This window comes from Pelodiscus sinensis, chromosome 11 (genome assembly GCF_049634645.1).
Source record: "Pelodiscus sinensis isolate JC-2024 chromosome 11, ASM4963464v1, whole genome shotgun sequence".
NCBI classification, from domain to species: Eukaryota; Metazoa; Chordata; order Testudines; family Trionychidae; genus Pelodiscus; species Pelodiscus sinensis.
The window spans coordinates 37714601-37738268 of record NC_134721.1 but is presented as its reverse complement, the minus strand read 5'-3'; the positions used below and the strand labels follow the sequence as shown (position 1 = coordinate 37738268).

The 23668-nt window shown below is 43.0% G+C and overlaps 1 protein-coding gene across 2 annotated transcripts in view; it reads left to right on the top strand.

The window, feature by feature from the left end:
- LOC102448256 (sodium- and chloride-dependent GABA transporter 3) overlaps positions 1 to 23668 on the top strand; it is a 278291-nt gene that overhangs the window by 114740 nt on the left and 139883 nt on the right. For both annotated transcript variants that reach the window (XM_075939327.1, XM_075939326.1), the window contains exon 7: positions 12728 to 12862. In XM_075939327.1, the coding sequence (XP_075795442.1) occupies positions 12728 to 12862 (135 nt within the window). The remainder of the gene's footprint in view (positions 1 to 12727; positions 12863 to 23668) is intronic.

The following is a 23668-nucleotide window of genomic DNA, read 5'->3' as shown; positions in this document are numbered from 1 at the left end:
GCCGCTTTTTTCCGGCTTGGGGATAAGCCGGAGAAAAGTGCCAGTCTAGACGTGATTCTCTGGAAAATAAGCCCTTTTCCGGAGGATCTCTTATTCCTACTTCAAAGTTAATGCAAATGCCACGGGGGATATTTAAATCCCTTGTGGATTTTGCTATTCCGATGTGTCTAATCTGCATCCCTTTTCTGGAAAAGGGGTGCGGTGTAGACACAGCCTTAGTGTTGTGGCCAATGGGATCAGAACCCCAGATAAAACCATCTTATGCTTATAAAGTTTTATACAGATCAAGCTCATAAAATGGCCACCCTCTTTCTCAATGAAAGAGACATATGCACAGCTGTTTGCTGCCTCCAGGTAACAATTATTAACAGTTATTTACACTGTGATTATTTACAAGTGATTTTATTAAAGATTTAAGGGGCTGTAGGGAATGGCAGACAGAATAATGTTGACTACTAAACAAAATAAAACCAGACATACAAACTAAGCCTAATACACAGAAAAGCTTGTTACATGCAGTATTTTACCCAAACAGTAGTTCTAATAATCTTTTCTTACTGGCTGGAAAGTCTCCCAGCCTAGGTTTGAATCTTCTGCCTGTTCAGTCTTAGATGTTTCCAGCAGTCATCTTGGGTTGTAAGCAGAAGTGTCTTGATGTCTGGCAGCAGCCCCTATTGTTTGATTTCTCATCTTTATATAGATTTTACCTAAGGTAGGAATCCTTTGTGTTCAATTTAAACTTTTCTTCACTTTCAGTGGAAAATTATAACGTCTAACATGGATCCCAGGATCAAGTGACCTAAATACATGTCCTTGTGGGGACTTTGAGCCCCTCCTACTGTCTGTTTCATAGGAAAAACAAAATTTACAGATCATTGTTCTCATCTATGAGCCATCGAGTTTCCTGAAAAAACCCTAAATGGCCCTAACTTAGCATGTTTGGATTAATAAAACAAGTTTATACTTCATATTTCTAACTTCAAATATAGAAATGCACACAAATAGAATATGCACATTCGGCAGATTATAACTTTTCAAATAATACCTTACAATAAATATTTTGCATAAAGCATCTTCCAGTTATGCACATTCATATTCATAAGCATATTTCCATAAAGAATATGCAATGTACCATCACAAGGAGGTAATGCAACACACCTGTGTATGAAAATTCCAAAAGGCTGTTCATAGCAAGAACTAAGCAAAGTACTCAAGTTCACTGCAGCCAGTTCTCTATTTAGGATTCATTCTGGTAAAAGTTGCTGTGATGTAGAATGTGAACATCAAGCTGACATGTTCCATTGTAGCTGCAGCCTAAGCAATCTATTTTTATCTTTTCTGGTGTGGTGCTTAAATTCGTTGTACTCCTTCCTCTCTCTCAACAGGTTAATGATGTGTTTTATGTTTCCTCCTGGGGTTAGTTCTACCTATTGCCATCTCTCACATGTTGAGTGTGCTGCCTTCCAATCTGTGTGCTGTGGATGTTGGATCCCAAACACTAGCTTTTCACTTAGGCTATGTCTACACTGCAGGCTTTTTACACAAGAATGGCTGTTCTTGTGCAAAAACTTGCGGAGTGTCTACACTGCACATGCGTTCTTGTGCAAGTAAATTTACAGTAAAGCATCAGAAAAGAGGGCTTCTTGCGCAAGAGTTATTCCTCTCCCCACGAGGAATAAGCCCTCTTACTCAAGAGCTCTTGTGCTAGAAGGCAGTTGTACAGGCAATAGGGGTTTGTTGCACAAGAAACCTCTATAGCTAAAATGGCCATCGGAGCTTTCTTGCACAAGAGAGCGTCCACACTATCATGGACACTCTTGTGCAAAAGCACAGCTCTTGTGCAAAAGCATATGGCAGTGTGGACACACTCTTGTGCAAGAATTTTCGTGCAGAAACTCTTGCGCAAAACAGTTCTTGCACAAAAAGTCTGCAGTGTAGACATAGCCTGTCAGGGTACAATATTCAGAGTAGCTGAGGACCAGATTTTCAGAGGTATTTAGGCACCTAAAGGTGGAGATAGATGCCTTGTGGGATTTTCAAAAGGCATGTACATGCCTAAAAACATTGAGTTCAATAGGTGTTGAGCATCTAGATGCTTTGAAAATCCCAGTGGGGCCTACATACATTTAAAAATGCGGTGATATATGTATAACTACCACTGGAAATCTTTAGATGCCTAAATACCTTTAAAAATCTACTCTATGAGATTTAGAAATCTAAGACCCATTTTCAAATGAGATTTAGGCACTTAAGTGCTTAGGGTATGTCTATACAGCAGGGCTAAAATCAAATTAAGCTACGCAATTTTATCTATATCAATTGCGTAGCTGAAGTTGAAATAGCTTAATTCTGTTTTTGGCACTGTCTACCCAACAGGAAGTCAAAGGAAGAACACTCTTCCTTCATTTCCTCGTGAAATGAGGGTTACCATGAGTCAGAGTAAGACATCCTCCATGTTGACATTATTTCAAAATAACCAAATAACATCAGTTATTCCAATATAACACTGCTGTGTCGATGTCTCATAAGGGCTTGTCTATTTAGCCCTCTGGTGCAGACTGTGGGAGAGTGAATTGCAGCACATGCCCCATGTGGACACTGCTGGTGTGACAAGGTTGCTATTCCAGATGACTACTTAACATGAATGAGGCACTTTTTAGTTTGCACCAGCAGTGTCTATGCAGGCAAGGCCAGATTTCCAATCAGGCACTGTAGGCCCATGTCTAGGGATGCCTAAAAGTAAAAAGTGGGTAAAAAGAATCTGAAGATTAGCTTAAGGCAGGGGGACACTGAAGATATGTGCTTAGGGGTCTATCAGGTATAAGTCCAGAGGAGTCACAGTGCAGCATGCTGGTGCACCTAGCAGTTCATCCCCATTCCACCTCTTATCCCACAGTCAACACTGCAGAGCTGTGTAGACACAGCCTGAGTCCCACTGACTTTCAATGGGAGATAGTTGCCCAACTTGCGTAAGAACTTTTAAAAATTCCACTTGATGACTAACTGCATCTTTGGGTGCTGCAAAATTATTGTCAGTTTGGCCCTTAGTCGTATCGTAATAAAAGAACTTGGTGTGGGCATGGGTGGTTCAGAAACATTTATTTTGATCCCAAGTGCTCTCGCAATAGCATGGCTCTGACATTGCAAAGCGCTAGAAAAAGTATTCTGAGTATTGGCGTGCTAATTAACACACCAAGCAATTAAAGTAAATTAAAACATGGTTCAATGTAATTAGAAACAGTTGTGTTCATGTTTATATTCAAAGAGGTTTGACATGTTGAAAGAAAAGAAAAAACTATTTCAGGCAAACTTTTAATGACTACACATGTGGTGATAAAACTCCATCTCACTTCTCTTGGTGCTGTAGCACATGTGTAAGCAGAGTCAGGATAAGCCCTACCCTGACATCTGTTGGTGAACTGTGACAAGTGATGCAAAAAGACTTCAGAGGCTGATTCATTTGCATAGGCACGCCCACCCTGCCTAGTATGTGCTCTCAGCAGCCAAATGGTCACTTTGACCACTGTGGGATCTCAAGTTTCTCTGTTATTGAGGCAGGGGGGATAAAGTGTTGTTACCCTGATTATGTGAATCAAATAGTGGAACTGTTTCGCCATAAACTAAGTAGCAATCGCTAGACAAGGGGCATGGGTTCCAAACCCAGTCAGACTGAGAGAGGCTGGGGGACAGGTCTTTGGACCTGGGGGCTGCCCAATCTGAGGGCCTAGAACATACCAATTCTGCTTTTGCTGGCTTCACTGTGGGCCAATGGTGCACTTGCACTGAGGCTCTTCTCCTGTGAGCTGAAATCACTGTGTATTGAGGGGAGTTTGGTGCCATACTGCTGAAAAGCGGAAATTTACTGTGAGCTGAAATCACTGTTGCTGAGCTACTAACAAAGCAGATCGTGGGACAGCTAGCAGAGCAGTTTGCAGGTGTGACTGGTGGATACAGGTGAGCGGCTGGCGGGGAAGACCGACGGGCGGCCAGTAGAGCAGCTGTGGGACCTACCAGCTGGTGGCCAGGGAGCATGGACCGAGGCAGGCTAGTGGCTCCGTGGAATGGCTGGAGCGGCTCACAGGACAGCAGGTGGAGTGTGGCGGAGTGATTTGCATCAACGGCTGCAGCAGAAACCTACAGAGAGGTGGAGCCACTGGTGGACAGCGTAAGGTGTATCAACCCCTGCCTCCTCCATTGCACCCAGGTTGGGATGGTAAAACCCTGCCAGGTGAACTTTTGAACCCTGGGGCGGCACTGCCCCTGGGCAGAGACTTTTGGGGTGTTGGACTTTGGGACTCTGGGTGATTTTGGGTTGCTGGACTTGAGAGACTTTTGGGGTGTTGGACTTTTGGGGATCTTGGGTGATTTGTGGCTGGGGGCTGGGCCTTTGCTCATGTCTGGTTTATGAATCTGAGTTGTGGTGTTTTCCCACTTCAATGCTGATGTCAGTTACCTTGTGTTATGAAAGATTTGCTGCTATACCAAGGCTCTGTGCTTGCAAGAGGGGAAGAATTGCCTCTTTGAGGCACCCAGGCGTGTGTGTAAGATTTCCCAGGTCACTGGGTGGGGGCTCGAGCCGGCTTTGTATTATGTTCTTGGGAGGAGACCCCCTAGATATTGAACCCGGCCCTTGCTGCAATTAACTTGTCCTGGCGGAAGGGTTACACATGATAAATAGGAACACAATGAGAATTCCAAAACAGGAACCCCAAAGGTTCTGGAGGCTCTACAGGTCTGGGGACTCTACCTGAAAATCTTACAGAGCCTAAAAGGAAATTAAGTTTGAGGGTTCCCATTGCAGCCTCCACTTCAGCACATCACAAATCTAATAGCTCTTGTTGGCCATTTCAGCTCAAGAAGCACACAGAACTGCAGCAGCTGCATTGCTTCACGAGCACCAAAGTTGCCCTTTTATGTTAATGTTAATGCCAAGTGGCACAAAGTGCTGTCATAGCCTGTAAATACTCCAGATCTTTCCCACCTGGCCACAGGCCTTGCTCTTGTTTGCCAGTTCTTAGCTTTATCCTCTTACCTGTGGTTTGGATTCATAGCCATGTGGTAGACATGCTGTGCTTTGATATTCCTTGCTCTGCAAGGCTTCCGTAAAGTGAGGAGAGAGAACAGAGAACCCTTCCTCCCTCCCATCTTGCTGCTTCTCAGGCAGGATGGCTGACTGACTTGCCAGGCTCCTGGGCAAGATGGGGTGGCCTGGCTCCACACTCTAGAAGCACTAGGGCAGGAGTGGGCAATAATTTTTGCAGGGGACCACTCCAGCTCAGGGCTTTTGGAAAAAGGGTGGGGCTGGAGGCTACAGAGAGCCTGTGTCTACACTGGCTTGAATTTCCGGAAATGCTTAAAACAGAATAGTTTTCATTATATAAGTATTTCCGGAAAAAGAGCATCTACACTGGCAGGCTGCTTTTACGGAAAAGCCCTTTTTCCGGAAAAGCGTCCATGGCCAATGTAGACGCGCTTTTCCGGAAAAGAGCCCCGATCGTCATTTCCGCGATCGGGGCTTTTTTGCGGAAAAGACTACTGGGCTGTCTACACTGGCCCTTTTCTGGAACAGTGTTCCGGAATAAGGACTTATGCCCGAGCGGGAGCAGAATAGTTTTTCCGGAATAGCGGCTGATTTTGTACAGTAGAGTGTCGTTGTTTTTCTGGAAATTCAAGGGCCAGTGTAGACAGCTCGCAGCTTATTCTGGAAAAGCGGCTGATTTTCCGGAATAAGTGGCCCAGTGTAGACACAGCCTATGTGTGTGATAGTGACAGAGAGTGGTGCGCTCGTTGCTGCTGGGTAAATTTCTGAACATATGCTTTTAACAGAAAAGTTTTCCGTTAAAAGCATTTGCGGAAAAGAGCATCTAGATTGGCACGGACGCTTTTCAGCAAAAGCACTTTTTGCGGAAAAGCGTCCGTGCCAATCTAGACGCGCTTTTGCGCAAGAAAGCCCCGATCGCCATTTTTGCGATCGGGGCTTTTTTGCGCAAAACAAATCTGAGCTGTCTACACTGGCCCTTTTGCGCAAAAGGACTTTTGCCCGAATGGGAGCAGCATGGTATTTCCGCAAGAAGCACTGATTTCAGACAGTAGGAAGTCAGTGCTTTTGTGGAAATTCAAGCGGCCAGTGTAGACAGCTGGCAAGTTTTTCCGCAAAAACAGCTGCTTTTGCGGAAAAACTTGCCAGTCTAGACACAGCCAAGGAGCTCCCAGGGTCTCTTCCAAACCTATGATTCAATTATTTTCCAGGCTTGCTTATCTGCTGCCATATGACCTAAGTTCTCCCATTTCAAATAAAAAATGTTGATGCCATTGATAATCGTATGTTTTCAAGTCTTCCTACGTCTATTCCCTCTTTTTTTTGGATTTTCTGGGTTCCAACTGAGAAACACGCTCAGTAGCTGGTTATGATACATGTATAACACATGCCCTAGCCATTGATTTCTTCTCTTACAAATTATCATTCACTGTATTTTATCCTTATTTCTTTTTATTCAGCTTATTTATATGGCAGCCTCATTGTGAAAAGCCAGCTCTATGGAATTTTTCCCTTCAGGAAAGAGGTGGATAAATTCAGGAGAGTCCAGAAGAAAGCCCAAAAAATGAGAAAAGGTTTAGCCAACTTGATCTATGAAGAAAAGTTTTAAAAAAACTGGGCCTGTCTAGTCTTATCTTGGGGAAGGACCAGATAACATTCTTCAAATATGTTTAGGTCTGTGTAGTGGGCAGTCACCCTTCTCTAGAATAAAAAGGGTTGAAACAGACCTAGGGAGAGGACTGTGGCTTGGAGCCAATCAAGAGAAGGCTTGTGGCAGCCAATCAGAGCGCAGGAAGGCTGTAGACTAGCGATGGCCCACTCCAGCTCTCTGGGGAGAAGGGTCTAGCTGCTGGCTAGCATAGATACCATGGGCAGAACAGTACTGGGGAAAGCCAGGGTGAACCAGGCAAGCCCCAGCCTGAACAGTCTGAGTAGGGGACAGCAGGTCCACACCCCCTTGCCTACAGCGAGTGGCCATTTCAGACTGCAGTTTGACCCTGAGGTAAGGCAGTGGGAGTGGGTCACTGAGGCAAGGTGTGTATAAGTGTTGAAGACCGCAGAGTGTGGCAGGATAGTACCCCGAGGGAAGGATGCCATGGTCTGGGAGCATTGTGGGTCCTAATGTAAGGTGGCAGAGACATTAACAGACAACCGGTAACAGCAGGCGAGTCATTGGCTCCAGTGCTGGGTGGAGAATTCTGGAGTGACCAGCAGGAGGCACTGGAGTGGTTATTTCCATGGTATTAGTCTGTTACAAAGAGGACAGTGATCAATTGTTCTTCATATCTGAATGAGAAGCAATGGGCTTAATCCGCAGCAAAGGAGATTTAGTTTAGATCCTAGGAAAGCTCTGAAACAAAATTACAGGGGAGGCTATGGAATCCCCTGTCCCTGGAGATTTTTAAGAACAGGCTGGACAAATGCTTATCAGGGATGGTCTAGATTTCCTTGATCCTGCCTCAGTGCAGAGGGCAGGACTTGATGATTTCTCAAGGTATAGTCCAGTTCTGCATTTCTATTCTGGTGCTAGGGTTGCCCCTGCTTATGTTATAGGGTGTGATACTGAGCTAATTTCACATGGAAGCCGAGGCTTAGCGCATCCCTCGAAGCTGGAGCTTTTAAGAATGCTCTATATAGATCCTGTAGGTGTTTGTCTCTAGCTAGGAGTGCTAGGGTCTTCTCTATGCTACCAGCACTCCTAGCTATCTTCAAAACACCACCAACTTCCTGTGGAAACTAGAAAACAATGGTAATCTTCCTGAAAAGAACCATGCTGGCCACCATGGATGTAGAAGCTCTTTACACCAACATTCCACATGAAGATGGATTACAGACTATCATGACCACCATTCCCGAAGACACTACTGCACACCGGTTACAGAGCTCTGCGACTTTGTCCTCACCCACAACTAATTCTAATTCTGAGACAATTTGTATCTTCAAGTCAGCGGCACAGCGATAGGCACTCTCATGGCCCCACAATATGCCAACGTCTTTATGGCTGACCTTGAACGTTTCCTCAACTCTTGCCCCTAGCATCCCTACTCTACTTAACATTACATTGATGACATCCTCATCATATGGACCCATGAGAAAGAGACTCTTGGGCTGTGTCTACACTGCACCCCTTTTCCGGAAAAGGAATGCAGATTAGACACTTCGGAATTGCAAATCCGCGGGGGATTTAAATACTTGAAAGTAGGAATAAGGGATCCTCCGGAAAAGGGCTTATTTTCCGGAAAATCGCGTCCAGATTGGCGCTTTTCTCCGGCAAAAACCCCGAGCCGGAAAAAAGTGGTAGCCATGTAAATGCAAATGCTGCGGGGGATATTTAAATCCCCCGCAGATTTGCAATTCCGAAGTATCTAATCTGCATCCCTTTTCCGGAAAAGGGGTGCAGTGTAGACACAGCCCTGAAGAATTTCATAGGGATTTCAACAACTTTCACCCTACCATCAACCTCAGCCTGGATCAATCCACATGAGAGATCCACTTCCCTCACACTACAGTACAATTAAACGATGGACAAATTTCCACCACCCTGTACTGGAAACCTATTGACTGCTACACTTACCTTCATGCCTCTAGTTTCCATCCCAGACACATTTCTCAATCTATTGTATACAGCCAATCCCTAAGATACAACCAGATTTGCTCCAATCCCACAGACAGAGACAAACACCTACAGGACCTATATAGAGCATTCTTAAAATTGAAATACCCACCCAGAGAAGTGAAAAAACAGATCGACAGAGCCAGAGAGTATCCAGACATGAACTACTTCCAGACAGGCCAAGAACAGAAAACAACAGAATTCCACCTACAGCCCACAACTTAAACCCCTCCAATGCATTATCAACAATCTTCAACCTATCCTGGAAAATGACCCCTCACTCTCACAGGCCTTGGGAGAAAGGCCAATTCTTGATTACAGACAACCCCTAACCTCAGACAAATTCTTTCCAGTAACCATGCAACACACCTCTATCATAATCATCCAGGAACCCACCCCTGCAATCAGCCTCTGTGCCAACTCTGTCCACACATCTACACAAGTGATTTCATCACTGGACCCAACAACATCAGCCACTACATCAGGGGCTCATTAACCACACATCCATTAATGTGATAAATGCCAGCAATGCTTCTCTGCCATGTATATTGGCCAAACTGGACAGTCTCTACGGGAAAGAATTAATGGACACAAATCAGATATCTGAAAAGGCAACACACAGAAACTCGTTGGAGAACACTTTAACTTGCCCAGGCACTCATTAATGGATCTCGAAGTCACTGTGTTGTTTTAGGCCAATTCTACAAGCCAAACACAGGGAAGGGTGGAACTTAACTTCTGACTGGCTTGCACACCACTTTCCACATCCTAGTGACTTAACCAACAAACAGAATAATGGAGGTACTAATTGTTCTTATCAGCCTCTTGTAACAACTTGAACAATCTATTCACTGTCCTTTTTCTCCTTTTTTTCCTCCTCACCCCCTTCCCCTTATTTATTCTTGGATCTGGACTTTTATTACTCCAGTCATCTGAAGAAATGGGTTATGCCCATGAAAGCTCATGATACCAACTACATGTTTTGTTAGTCTTTAAGATGCTACTAGACTATTTATTGTTTTTTAAGTTTTTCTAGTTCCAGACTAACTTGGCTACCCCTCTGAAGCTTACACACCAGTGTATAGAGAGTTGAAGAGACATTGTATGAAGGAAAGGGAAGGAAACTGAGGAAGGGATTACCTGAAGAGTCCCAGTTTGCCAGCAGGGATGGGATTAGCAGTTTGCAATGGGGCATGCACATTATTACAACAGAGGATTTGTTTGAAGAAATAGGTTTTAGAGACTTGATTATACTCAGGAAACATATGGTGTACGTCTAGACTACATGGCTCCGTCGACGGAGCCATGTAAAATAGTTTACTTGGCATAGTCAAAGAAGTGGGGATTTAAATATTCCCTGCCTCATTAAAATAAAAATGGCCGCCACGCTGTGCCGATGATCATCTGATCCGGCACAGTGCAGCAGTCCAGATGCGGGAACCCTTTGTCGACTGCTTCGGTATGGCTCGTGAAATGAGGTTTACCGGAGCAGTCGACAAAAGCTTCCCTTGTCGACCGCACCGTGTCTAGACTGCCGCACTGTGCCGGATCAGCTGATCGTCAGCATAGCGCAGCGGCCATTTTTATTTTAATTATTTAAATCCCCGCTTCTTTGACTATGCCGAGTAAACTATTTTACAGGGCTCCGTCGACGGAGCCATATACAGGCAGTCCCCGGGTTACGTACAAGATAGGGACTGTAGGTTTGTACTTAAGTTGAATCTGTATGTAAGTCGGAACTGGCGTCCAGATTCAGACACTGCTGAAACTGACTGCCAGTTCTGACTTACATACAGAATCAACTTAAGAACCTCAGGCGTCCCCAAGTCAGCTGCTGCTGAAACTGATCAGCAGCTGATTCCAGGAAGCCCGGGGCAGAGCAACTCTGCCTGGGGCTTCCTGTAGTCAGCGCTGGTCAGTTTCAGCAGAAGCTGACTTGGGGAGCCTGGGGCAGAGCAGCTGGGGTGCTGCTGGGTTGCTCCAGTAGCGCCGCTCCTGGGTGCTACTGGACCAACCTAGCAGCACCCCATCTGCTCTGCCCCAGGGTCCTGATTCAGCCGCTGCTGAAACTGAGCAGCAGCGGCTGAATCAGGACCTGGGGCAGAGCAGCTGGGGTGCTGCCGGGTTGGTCCAGTAGTGCCCAGAGCGGGCGCTGCAGGACCAATCGGCAGCGCCCCAGCTGCTCTGCCCCAGAGTCCAAAACAAAAGCCTGGTCTGCTGGGGGGGGGGGAGCACACTAGCTGCGCCCCCCCCCCTTCCCCAGCAGACCAGGGACACGGGGAGCAGAGCCTCTGAGGCGTTGCTCTGGCAAAGCCTCAGAGGGAGGGACCCCGCCGCGGCTGCGGCTTCAATCTGGGTGCCTGTGGTCTGCTGGGGACCGTCCCCAGCAGACCACAGGCTCCCGGACTGAAGCCGCAGCCGCGGGGGGGTCCCGCGCCTCTGAGGCTTTGCCAGAGCAAAGCCTCAGAGGCGCGGGGAACCGCCGCTGCTGCCGCTTCAATCTGGGTGCCTGTGGTCTGCTGGGGACCGTCCCCAGCAGACCACAGGCTCCCGGACTGAAGCCGCAGCCGGGGGGGGGTCCCGTGCCTCTGAGGCTTTGCCAGAGCAAAGCCTCAGAGGCGCGGGACCCCCCCGCGGCTGCGGCTTCAGTCCGGGAGCCTGTGGTCTGCTGGGGACGGTCTCCAGCAGACCAGGGGCACCGGAGCAGCTTACGAACGGGGCTTTCTCGCCCCGACTTCCGGGGCGAGAAAGCCCCGTTCGTAAGTGCGGATCCGACGTAAGTCGGATCCGCGTAAGTCGGGGACTGCCTGTAGTCTAGACGTACCCTTATAGCTGTTTTACCTATTAAACAGTTACTTGTATGATGTGATTTCTAATGAGCTGTATTCAGAAATTGATTTAAAAAAAAAACAAACCAAGACTGCATGAGACGCTTAGGCAGAGATGGGTGAAAATCTACATTTCCCTCTTGGTTATACTTTCTATTGTTTTGACTCTTCCAAAGCACTTATTAGTGTCAGTAATAAGAGTATCATTGTTTCCAGAAATAGGTTGCTGCATAGTTAACAGATAAGCCAGCACATTATTTTGTGGCAAGTCAACTAATTTTTCCATTGTACCATATCTGGGTTAACTCTTATGCAGTGAACTTATAGTAGTTTATTTAGAGAGAGTGTCTCAACTAGTTTTAAAATTAGACTTGCTTGGCATTTTTCACCATTTTATTTTTATTGAAAAAGGCAGATTCAGCAACAGTTTGTAATATCACCACAATATTTCAGTAAAACAAGTATTAAAATCTAAAAAACCTGAAATGTTTCATTTCAATAGTGTTACTGCAACAATCACTTTTTGTTTCAAAATGTTCTTTATATGCATTTTTTAAAAAAATCAGCAAGGTTTTAAAATGGACAAATTTCAAACAAAATGTTTTGTTTTGACCGGAAATATTTCTTTAACTTTGATTTTTCCCTAAACGACAACAAAAAATCAGTTTGACTCAAAACTATTTTTCCCCAGAATTGCCCTGTGAAACAAAAAATCCATTATTCACCCAGCTCTATTTATGAAGTGTTTGACCTTTTCCCTACTAAGTCCAAGGCTATATCTACACTGCAAAGCTTTTCCGGGATACCTCTGGAAGCTCTGCCACATCCGAGGAATGCGTCTGCTTTTCCAAAAAAAATTTTGGAAAAGCAGATGCATTTTTTCAGCATCTCTGTGAACTTTGTTCTATGAGGAAGAAGGGATGTTCCAAAAGAGAGGTTTTTTCCTGATATTTGGCCCCATGTAGACAGGCCAAATGTCAGAAAAGCCAAAAAAGACACGTGAATTGAGGTTTGAAATTTCCGACTTTTCCCTGTAGGGTAGACATAGCCTAAATTTTTGAAGAAGGAATATTGCTGGGGATAAAATTCAACCTTCTACAGAAGAGCAGGCCATGTATTAGATATCACAGTAGGACTCGGATGATGCATTTCTATATAGATTACTCCCAGTGAAACAGATGAAACAAACTCCTTGCTGCTGTTTTTGTTGAAAAAAAAAAATTCTGATGTTTTACTTCTTCTCACTAGGTGGTCTATGTAACAGCTACATTCCCATATATCATGCTACTGATTCTTCTGGTTCGAGGAGTAACATTGCCAGGGGCTTCTGAAGGAATAAAGTTCTATTTGTATCCTGATCTATCCCGATTGTCTGACCCACAGGTAGGACCAAATAACTAATGTTCAAAATTTGCTCCATGTTCATTTTATTTCTGAGGTGGAAAATCTTTGGTGCTTTCAATTTTTCATTGCATTTAAAGTTGGAATACACAAAAGCGTAGCCAAGTGTGTACTGATATTTGAACCATACTCCTCAAAAAATGAGGTTTACAGGATCTTTTGAAAAAGGGTTTTATTTTCAAAAGATACCCGTCTAAACTGCTGTTTTTCTATCGAAAAGCCCCGTTTTGAAAACAAATGCAGCCATCGTTATGCAAATGAAACATGGGAAATTTAAATCCCGGCTTCATTTGCAATTTCGAAGTGTCTGATTTACATCCCTTTTTCGAAAAAAGGGTTGTAGTCTAGACACAGCCTTAATAACTCGCCAGTGTAAACATGCCCTCACAGACGTTGCAGTCTGTTCTATTTGTTTGGAGGGCTTGATAGTTTGTTTTCATTTCAGAGATACCTTAGCATTTCACAATTGGATCTGCAAAAGTGTTCAGCACTGGCCTAACTCTACCCCCCAAGTCTGATGAGGGCTGAGCATTTTTGACATTGTGAACCATTCGTTTATAATCTCAGTGGAATGGTTCAGGTAATTTGATTTTCCTTAAAAAATAAAAAAAAAAGAATAACAATGGGTTAACATGTTTGAAATTGCAAACAGCATAGAAGAATGAAAAATCTGTAAACATTTTAAAGTGGCAATAAATTCTTAAAAGATGAGGGTGCGCCTTTTTGGTCATTTCCATAGCAGAGGTCATCATACAAGTGCTGGATTACATTGAGAGTTTGTTAGGGAGGAAGGATAGTTCAGTGGTTTGAGCATTGGTTTGGTAAACCTAGGGTTGTAAACTCAATCATTGAGGGGGCCATTTAGGGATGTGGGGTAAATCTGTCAAGGATGGTACTTGGTCCCCCCTGTAAAAGCAGAGGACTGGACTCAATGACCTCTCAAGGTTCCTTCCAGCTCTATGAGATAGGTATATCTCCATATATTACATTAATATGTCATCAATTATGAATGTCATTTGCCTGGTATCAAAAGAGAGAAAATGACACTAGCTCAACATAGCTGATGTATTGCAGACAGTGCTTCACTTACCATGGTTGACAAAATAATAAAAATTAGACTATGGTACCCCTGGAGGAAGTTATGACATTAGATAGACCCAAAAATGTAATGGAGTTGAAAAAGAGGTTTGGGAGTATTTGTCAACACTAATTTTTTGAAGTACTCCCCTCTGTCCGATGAACTGTAAAACATTTTCAGCAAAAGTATATTTTGACATGACAACACAGTGAGCCTTCAAGTTATTTCAAGCCTATAGCTTTTGAATCATGTAAAGATCATACTAATGAAACAGTATGGCTAGGTAAGAACATGCCATTGATTTTGATCTTCTTATCGCTGAAGTGTTACTTGTTGCTGTTAGAAACACAATTAATTTATATTGCTTTCCCTTCAATTGTGACACCTCTTATTTGTGTGAAGTAGGGCAGACTACCTGAGAAGGCTATTAGGATTTCTTGATGTTCTGGTCTTGTTGTTCTCCAGCATATATAACAGACTCATGTACAGCAATGACTGTAGTAAGCTCAAGGGAAAGTCAGCTCACAAATCTGACCATCAAACATTAATCTGTGAATCTGGAAAGTTTGCTATGTCTGGCTTTGATTAGCATTGTTTTGCCTTCCTGCATTTTTTTTTTGACAACTGATATTATGAGGGAAGATTTTGTATTCTTCTCCTGCAATACATCACAATTACATTTCCTCGCTGTCAAATTCCACAATAAGCTAGTTACCAACCTCCAGGGCTACACACATCTATTGAGGAGAGGAATCAGGCATGGTGCTTGAACATTGCTACTTCTGGTTTCCAAAACAAAAAACAGGACTATGTAGCACTTTAAAGACTAACAAGATGGTTTATTAGGTGATGAGCTCATCAACTAATAAACTATCTTGTTAGTCTTTAAAGTGCTACATAGTCCTGTTTTTTGTTTCAGCTAGACTAGACTAACACAGCTACATTTCTATTACTATTCTGGTTTCCAAGTGGTGCATGAGAGGCCTGTTAACAGCATATGTGTGGATTTCTCACATGCTACTGTGAACACACATCCTCCATCCCTTGTTAATTCATGGAAAAATTAATAGAGGGTGAACAAGCTCTTTTAAACCAGAGCATCAGTACTTTGTCAGTTTGCAAGGGGTTTTTACATGTCTATTTGATATACTATTTCTATTTGTAAAGAAACCCATTGTTGCCATGGTGATTGTCAGGCACACATGATAGTATGACTCTTAGGCAGTCTTTCAAATAAAGAGCACCTTAAAAGGCCCATGTGAGTCACAAGCCTCCCTCTCATTCTGTCATATCTATGGGCTAATTTTAGAATTAGGTGTATTCAGTGTTTTGCTTTCATAGGTGAACTTTTTCCCTCATTGCAAAGTGATCACAGTAAATCTATTTCTATGCTACATCCCTCATTATTTTAAAAATGCTGCCTCCTCCACCCCAAAGATTAGTAGAAAAGGGTGAATTTGAGATTGAGATGTAATGAGAAGTATGACAAGATGGGATAATGTAGTAGAGCTGGCTGGAAGTTTTTGAAAACATATTTTTTCACTGAAGCATGCTGTTTTGTCAAAGCCAGAACATTTCTCAGTGGAATATCTGCTGTGGCAGCATTTAGGAAAGGGAAGGTTTCTGGAGTCCTCACTCATAGACTCATAGACTTTAAGGTCAGAAGGGACCATTATGATCATCTAGTCTGACCCCCTGCACAGCGCAGGCCACAGAATCTCGCCCACCCCTCTTAGAATAATCCTCTCACCTATGTCTCAGATATTGAAGCCTTCAAATACTTTGAAGGCCCCAACATGTAGAGAGTCCTTCAGCTGTGATCTGTGCCCAATGCTACAGAGGAAGGCGAAAAACCTCCAGGGCCTCTGCCAATCTACCCTGGAGGAAAATTCCTTCCTGACCCCAAATATGGCGATCAGCTAAGCCCTGAGCATGTGGGTAAGACTCACCAGCCAGACACCCAGAAAGTTCCCTATAATGAATGGTCAATTAGTTACCAAGATCATGTTATTTCATCCAACCATCCCCTTATCATAGAATCATAGAACTGGAAGAGACCTCAGAAGGTCGTCAAGTCCAGCCCTCCGCTCTAGGCAGGACCAATCCCATCTAAATCAACCCGGCCAGGGTTTTGTCAAGCCGAGACTTAAACACCTCTAGGGATGGAGACTCCACTACTTCCCTAGGTAACCCATTCCAATGCTTCACTGAAGTCTCTGGCCACTTCCTGAGGAGTAGAGATAAAGAGGGACCCAAACTAAAAGCTGAACTTTTCACCCCAAAACAGATGTTTTGACATAATTCCCTTTCACTAAAGCATTTGAAGGGTTTTGTTTCATTTCTAATGAGGAAAAAAAAACAGACATAGAAACCCCAAGTTGTTGTGGGATGGATTGTTGTTCTCCAGTTAGTTCTACGATGGTGTGATGGCTCCCCATGATTTATGAAAATTGTCTGAGGGATATGAATATGCATAACTTGAAGATGCTTTATGCAGAACAGGTCATGTAACATATCAAATTTACAGTTACAATCTGCTGAATCTTCATGTATCATTCTTGTATATGAGGTTAGAAGTATGTGAATCTGTTTATATTTCTGAATGTGCTAATGAAGGCCATTGGTGATAATTCAGGTACTTAATGACTCAGTACTCAAACCAACAACCTGTGAATGGTCATTTTTTGTCCTGTAAGCCCAAACTATGAGTAGCCCTAGATAGACATCTATCAGGAATGACCTAGATGGTGTTTGGCCTGCCCTTCCAGTTCTAGTATTATGTGATTCTATTATTCTAAAACATATGACCATGGCACCTGGTACTGGAATCCATCTTGAACCAGGTATTTTCCCATGGAGATGTAGAGGGGATGCTGAACAAAGAATTCCTGCCCTGGAGGAAAGTCTGTTTAAGCAATGAGAAACAATGAGCCTTTGTCTTCAGCTGGTTTTTTAAACTGCCTGTCCTGTTCTAAGAGAATATTTGAACTCTGAAAAGCGGTAAAACCAGGCCAGAGTAAAGATCAACTCTGATTTGAAGTTTTACCTGAGTAAGAGCAGCTGTTTAGGGTAAGAATTTGCATGTAACATGTTTCTTAGGGTACATCTACACTGCAGGCTAAAAGATGAGTTAAGATATGCAACTTCAGCTAAGTTAAATTGCGTAACTGAAGTTGAAGTAGCTTAACTTGGCTTTTGGTGCTGTCCACACAGCAAGAAGTCAAAGGAAGAACACTCTTCCTTTGATTTCCCTTACTCCTCGTGAAATAAAGGTTACAGGAATTAGAATAAGACTTTTCACAATTATTTCAAAATAATGGGCTTGCTGTGTAGATGAGCTCTCTATTATTTCAAAATAACATGAGTTATTTTGAAATAAGTGTGCAGTGTCGACATAGCCTTCGGGTATGTCTACACTACCCCGCTAGTTCGAACTAGGAGGGTAATGTAGGCATACCGCACTTGCAAATGAAGCCCGGGATTTGAATTTCCTGGGCTTCATTTGCATAAGCGGGGCGCCGCCATTTTTAAAACCCCGCTCGTTTGAACCCCGTACAGCGCGGCTACACGGGGCACGAAGTAGGTAGTTTGAACTAGGAAGCCTACTTCGAACTACCTAGTTTGTGCCCCGTGTAGCCGCGCTGCACGGGGTTCGAACGAGCGGGGTTTTAAAAATGGCGGCGCCTCGCTTATGCAAATGAAGCCCGGGAAATTCAAATCCCGGGCTTCATTTGCAAGTGCGGTATGCCTACATTACCCTCCTAGTTCGAACTAGGAGGGTAGTGTAGACATACCCTTCGTGAATTAGAACTAGCTTAAACTCTTTTTATTCATTTTAATTCAGTAACTAACGTTGATCTGTTTTCACTTGCAATCACTATTTTTCATACTTAATGAACACTTTTTTGTTTATTATCAAGCCCAGTGTAAATATTTGTTACCAGGGCGATCAACCATTGTGTACATCTCTTTCATTGATAAAAGGAGCTGACCTCACCAGCTTTTAGTGTTAAACTTTTGTACAGAGTAAAACAGATTAGTTTGGAGTTTTGGTCCCTTTTGGATGTTGGTTTCTTGGGTGCTGCACCTTAGAACTGAGTCCTCCCAGAACTGAAGTGGTTCAGTTCCTGCATTACTTTTCATTACTCTGTAATCCCAACTCTGTGCCTTGTCTGGGGAGACCAGAGGAACTGGCCCAACAGGATAGAGTGGTGGGGAACCCCCAAAGAGCAGGAAGGCGAGTGGCATGGTCAACACGCCAGGAGGATAATCCTAAACCCTAAGGGAACTTCTGTGATTAAATCTGTCGGTGTTTTAAGTGGAGTTTCAAGTGTCATCCAGTTTGGACGTCCTGCTTTGTTGCAGCCTTTTTAGTAGTAAAAAATTAGAGATGTATAATTAATGAATGTTTGTATTATGAACTTTTTGCATTGTGAAACAAAGTGTCATAAACTTGATAATTATGGATTTTTTTCCAAGGGTGCAAGAGGGAATGAATGGAACTAAACCTCGCATTCATGCTTCCAGTTTTCATCTTTACTTTCTTAAATTTGGATTTACTCCACAATTTCCAAGTATAATGCATGTGTACTTGTAAACATTGTTTTCCTCGTCAACTAGAGGTTTGTTTAAATACTGTTCCAGGGAGACTACAGTATGTGTTCAGAGAGCAGTATTTGAACCACAGTGCCAAGTATGTTTACTGTGGATTAAATAAATTAAGTTTCTTTTCAAGGCACAGTTTAGTTTGAAGTTCTTGCACCGTTTGTCTTTGTGTGATTTGCATTCCATGGTTTGTTATAGCTTTCTAAGCAGCTATTCATCTATCTTTTCAGTTCCTCTGAGCTTTCAAGTATTGAATTCTGTACCTCATTTTTATATTCTGTCTTTTCAATATGTCTGGGTCCTTATGATCTGAAAATGTCAGCTTTTGTTCCTTCATCTGTAAAGCTGATACCAATCAGTTTTATGTTGTCCTAGCGGAGGAGTGCCAGCTCTACTATAGTTATGGTTGAGGTGCACTTTCTGTTTAAAGATGACTCTAAATTGGCAGTTCTCAAACTTTCTGGCCTGCAGCCCACCCACTCAACATAGATCTTTCCGTGGATCACCTGTGATCACCAAGCACCTTTGATGACAAAATAGGCGCAAAAGGGGGCGGGGTGCAGGTCTGGTTGGGAGGTTGGGTGCAGGAATGGTCTGGGAGTGGATGGGGATCTGAGCGGGAGGGAGATGGAAGGTGCTTTCCTAGCTTTGTGCCTCCTGCTACTCTGAGGCAGCACACCCCACTGCTCCCATTGGTCATGATTATGGCCTATGGGAACAGTGAGGAAAGCCTCCAGGCAGGTGGTTCCCTGCATTGCCATTCCCCTGGGGTAGGGAAAGCAGCAGCACATGGAGCTGCTTCCTTCCTCCACAAGCCGTATCATTCCCCCCAACCCTGCTGCGGGAAGCTGGTGCTAGCACTTCAACTTGGTAGGGGTGGGTGCAGGTCTGGAGTACCAGCATAGGCTCCCTCTGGGGGTGGGGTGAGCCCCAAGCCTGCAGCCCTCCTGCAAGACAGTCACAGGCCACTAGTGTCCATGGCCACAGTTTGGGAACCACTGCCTTAATCCCTCCACATTTCAGTACAGCTGCACCTCGTACGGTGAGTGAAGCTGAATGCATGCAGATACATGACAGAATTCAACTTTGTGGAGTGCAACTTAAACAGTGGTGTATCCCCTTTGAGCTCTACTTGTCATGTCACATGGCTTCCCAGAAGCTATTGCCAGTTCCCAGGGGTGGAGATCAGATTGCATTGTGGGGCAGGTGACATGTAATCATATTTCCTGATTTTCAGAGGTATAAGTTTAGGCACTGGCTGCTTCCTGGAAGGCCACTGGACTCCACTGGACAATATCAACTTTGCATTAATGATTTTGGGGGCATTTGATTATCAGTTGTGTCCCTCTGCTTTGTTGCCAGTTGTTCAGGTGTTTTTTATAAAGAGAGAAGTAGATCCAAAATATGGGTTCTCTGTCCCATGGAATAGTGGTGGAACTTGATGTAGAGGCTGTAGTAAGGTTATGGGATAAGCGGTCTTTATCTTAGATTTTACATCATTGCAGTTTCTGGTTAAGCATCTTGAATAAACACAAGTAAGATGAATTTTGAATGCCAATGGGCAGCAGAGAAATGCCCTGTGGGGTGACAGTTTTCCATTAACAGAGGCAGCAAAAGTGCAAACTACTCAATCTTCTTCTAATGTGTCTGAGGCCTGGCCTACACTAGAAAATTAGGTTGGTTTCACTATTGTGGTCAGAGTGTGAAAAATCCATATCCTGAGCCTAAATGTTTAGATCAGCCTAAATGTTCCATAGATCTAGCTGCTGCCTCTCTTGGAGGTGAATTACCTTTGATGATGAGAGAACCCCTCCTGTCAGTGTAGTTAAGCCTAGTTTACACTATGCCCTCTCCCGAGTCGATCTAACCTACACAATTTCAGCTTTGCAAGTAGCATAGCTATTTTTGTTAGTCTCTAAAGTGTCACAGGACTACTCGTACTTACCACACCATCTTCCACGCAATAAGGTCAGCAGGAGTTGCTCTTGCTGCAATGTCGTTGATTCACCATGTAGTGAAGACAGATCCTTAGTGTCTACTCTGGAGTGCTATAGCATTATCTTTTAATTGTTTACAAGCCTTTAATGTTTGTGTTTGAGGATTTGCTTCCAGGTAGGCAGAATGTAGTTTGGTTTGTGTGAATTCATTTGGTCCAAAAACTCTTCTGAATCTGCCAGCAAAGATGATAACTGTGGTAGAAGCTATAGACGTGGATACTGGGAACTGAAATAAGACCTCCTGCTCATTCCACTAGTGTCAGACAATTTTGAATTTAGCTTCTAATAGTGTCTGGAAACGCAGAAAATTTTTTGCAGGCCATTACTGATCCTGATAGCCATAAAGTCCCCAAACATGCACTATAGTGATAGAAATGTAGCTGTGTTAGTCTGGTGTAGCTAAAACAAAATACAGGACTATGTAGCACTTTAAAAACTAACAAGATGGTTTATTAGATGATGAGCTTTCATGGGCCTGGCCCACGAAAGCTCATCATCTAATAAACCATCTTGTTAGTCTCCAAACATGTACTGTTATATTCAGCCTAATAATAAACTGAATACGCTGAGAAATCATACTTTCTCCATCCATTTTTCTGTCAAGTGATACAGTAAGCTATGCTCCCTGGGGTGGGTATGTGTCATTAAATGAAAACTGACTCTGCTAAATTGAACAAGAATTGGTAGTCATTTAGCTCAGTGAAACCTTTGTTTTGAGCAGTAGTAGATCAGAATCTAAATTTTTTTTAAAACTCTGGATCTCCTATATGTAAAGGCATCCACAACAAAATGGCTGTGTCTTCATTGGCACCCTTTTCCGGAAAAGGGATGCTAATGAGACCAGTCGGAATTGCAAATGCCCCAGGGATTTAAATTTTCCCCGCGGCATTTGCATGAACATGGCTGCCGCTTTTTTCCAGCTCGGGGCTTTGCCGAAGAAAAGCACCAATCTAGACGGGATCTTGCGGAAAATAAAGCCTTTTCCAGAAGATCCCTTATTCCTGATTTTAAGTAGGAAAAGGGGTGCAGTGTAGACACAGCCAATGTGTATTGGTGACCAACCACACGTGTTCTGACATAATATCTGTTACGGATAAGAAGTACTAGGCAGAGTTCTAGCAGAAGTAGAAGAGGGTGCATAGTACATACTGAGCACTCTGACCCTGATACACTTAACTTTAAGCCGGTGAAGCTGCTAACAGGCTGTTCCAGTTTGTTTACTTACCAGCTCCACAGCCAGAGAACCTCATTGCTCCCCTTGGCTGCAAAGAGTGAACAGAAATCAGTGGGAGCCAGTAAGTAAACAAACCAGAGTGGCCCGTTAGCAGCTTTCTCAGAGTGGGCCTATGGCCTACTTTGAGAAATACTGCTTTCAGCAAGGAGTAGTGCCCTTGAAGTCTGAGCTCAGCACATAGCCTTTGAGATTCAGGGCACTTTAAGTCATCTCAGTTTGGCCACTGAAAAACACTTGTCATGTCTGAAAAATCTGGCCACATCTTACATTAGCACCAAAGCTGATGATTCCTAAAATAAGAGAAGCAGAGAAAAACAAATGCCACTTGTTTACTATATGCTTGCATGCTAGTTACTAGCTGTTCATCAGCTGTTTTATTCATTCTAATTGCTATTATTTTTAATGAAAATATTAATTATAGAAATTAGCTATAGGAGGAGTAACTAGGAAGCCTAGTTCGAACTACCTAGTTCGTGCCCCGTGTAGCCGCGCTGCACGGGGTTCGAACGAGCGGGGTTTTAAAAATGGCGGCGCCCCGCTTATGCAAATGAAGCCCGGGAAATTCAAATCCCGGGCTTCATTTGCAAGTGCGGTATGCCTACATTACCCTCCTAGTTCGAACTAGGAGGGTAGTGTAGACATACCCTGAGTGAGTACAGCAGAACCTCAGAGTTATTAACGTCTCTTGAATGGAGGTTGTTTTTTAAACTCTGAAATGTTCATTATTCTAAACAGACTATTATAGTTGGTATTTCAAAAGTTTACAACTGAAAATTCACTTAATACAGCTTTGAAACAGTAGCATACAGAAGAAAAATGCTGCTTTTAATAATTATTTAAATGAAACAAGTACAGAAGCAGTTTCCTTACCGTATCAAATCGTTTAAAAACTTTCCCATTATATTTTAATTATTTAGATTTAACTCAGTAATCAGTAATGTACTGTATAATATTTGCAGCTCTTTCCTTTTTATTTTTATTCTTTTCTTTTTGTGTCGGATGTAGTACAAAAATAACTCATAGGACAAACATGAGATTGTCTGTTGCCTATGTCCCTACTGTTCAGATACAGGACCATGTCTTTGGTGCTCAGTGAGCAGTCATAAATAAAAATAATACTAAACACGTCAGGCAAAGCAAATGTTCAAGTGAAAGCAAATTTAGCATGAAGTATTTACTTTCAAGATCCAGTGCTTAATTACAAAATTGGTCCAATAGTTTTTAGTTTCAGGTTTTTATTATCCTGATAAAAAACTTTGGCCTCTCCCTCTATTATAAATAATGTATAATTACTATTTCAAGAATCCATAGAGTTAAAAATGTCTACCCAAGCAATTTCAAAGAAAAGATTATGTAGCACAGTTGTTAATGGTGTTATCTAATTACACGAGTTATAGTGAGGGTTAATGACAGGTTTTTAGGATCTTGTATAGATGTACAGAGTTATTGTTCTATTGTACTAAATCACGTATTGTACAAACTGGGTATTTAGTAAAACTTCAGTATTTATTTACCTTCTTTTAGCTGTTAACATCCAGATTTTTGAATGCTTCTATATTTTTGGCTACAATATTTGCAGCAATAACACCATTACTGATATCGATCTATAGCAGTGGAAAAAACTGCTGGAGATTGAGAGTCAGCTCCTAACACTGGAAACAAACAACTGTTACGACTGTATTGCCATCTTGAGGCTGAATGTGAGATGCTTTAAATGACAGAAGCAAATTCCCTTCTAGCCTAAAGGGTGAGAGTATTTGAATATGTGTTTCTAGATGATTGTAAGAGGGTCTCTGTTTTGTTTGATCAAGAAACAGTGTAAGAAAGGTAATGAAAGAAAAATAGTGTCTTTGTATGGCAACAGCATTTATGCA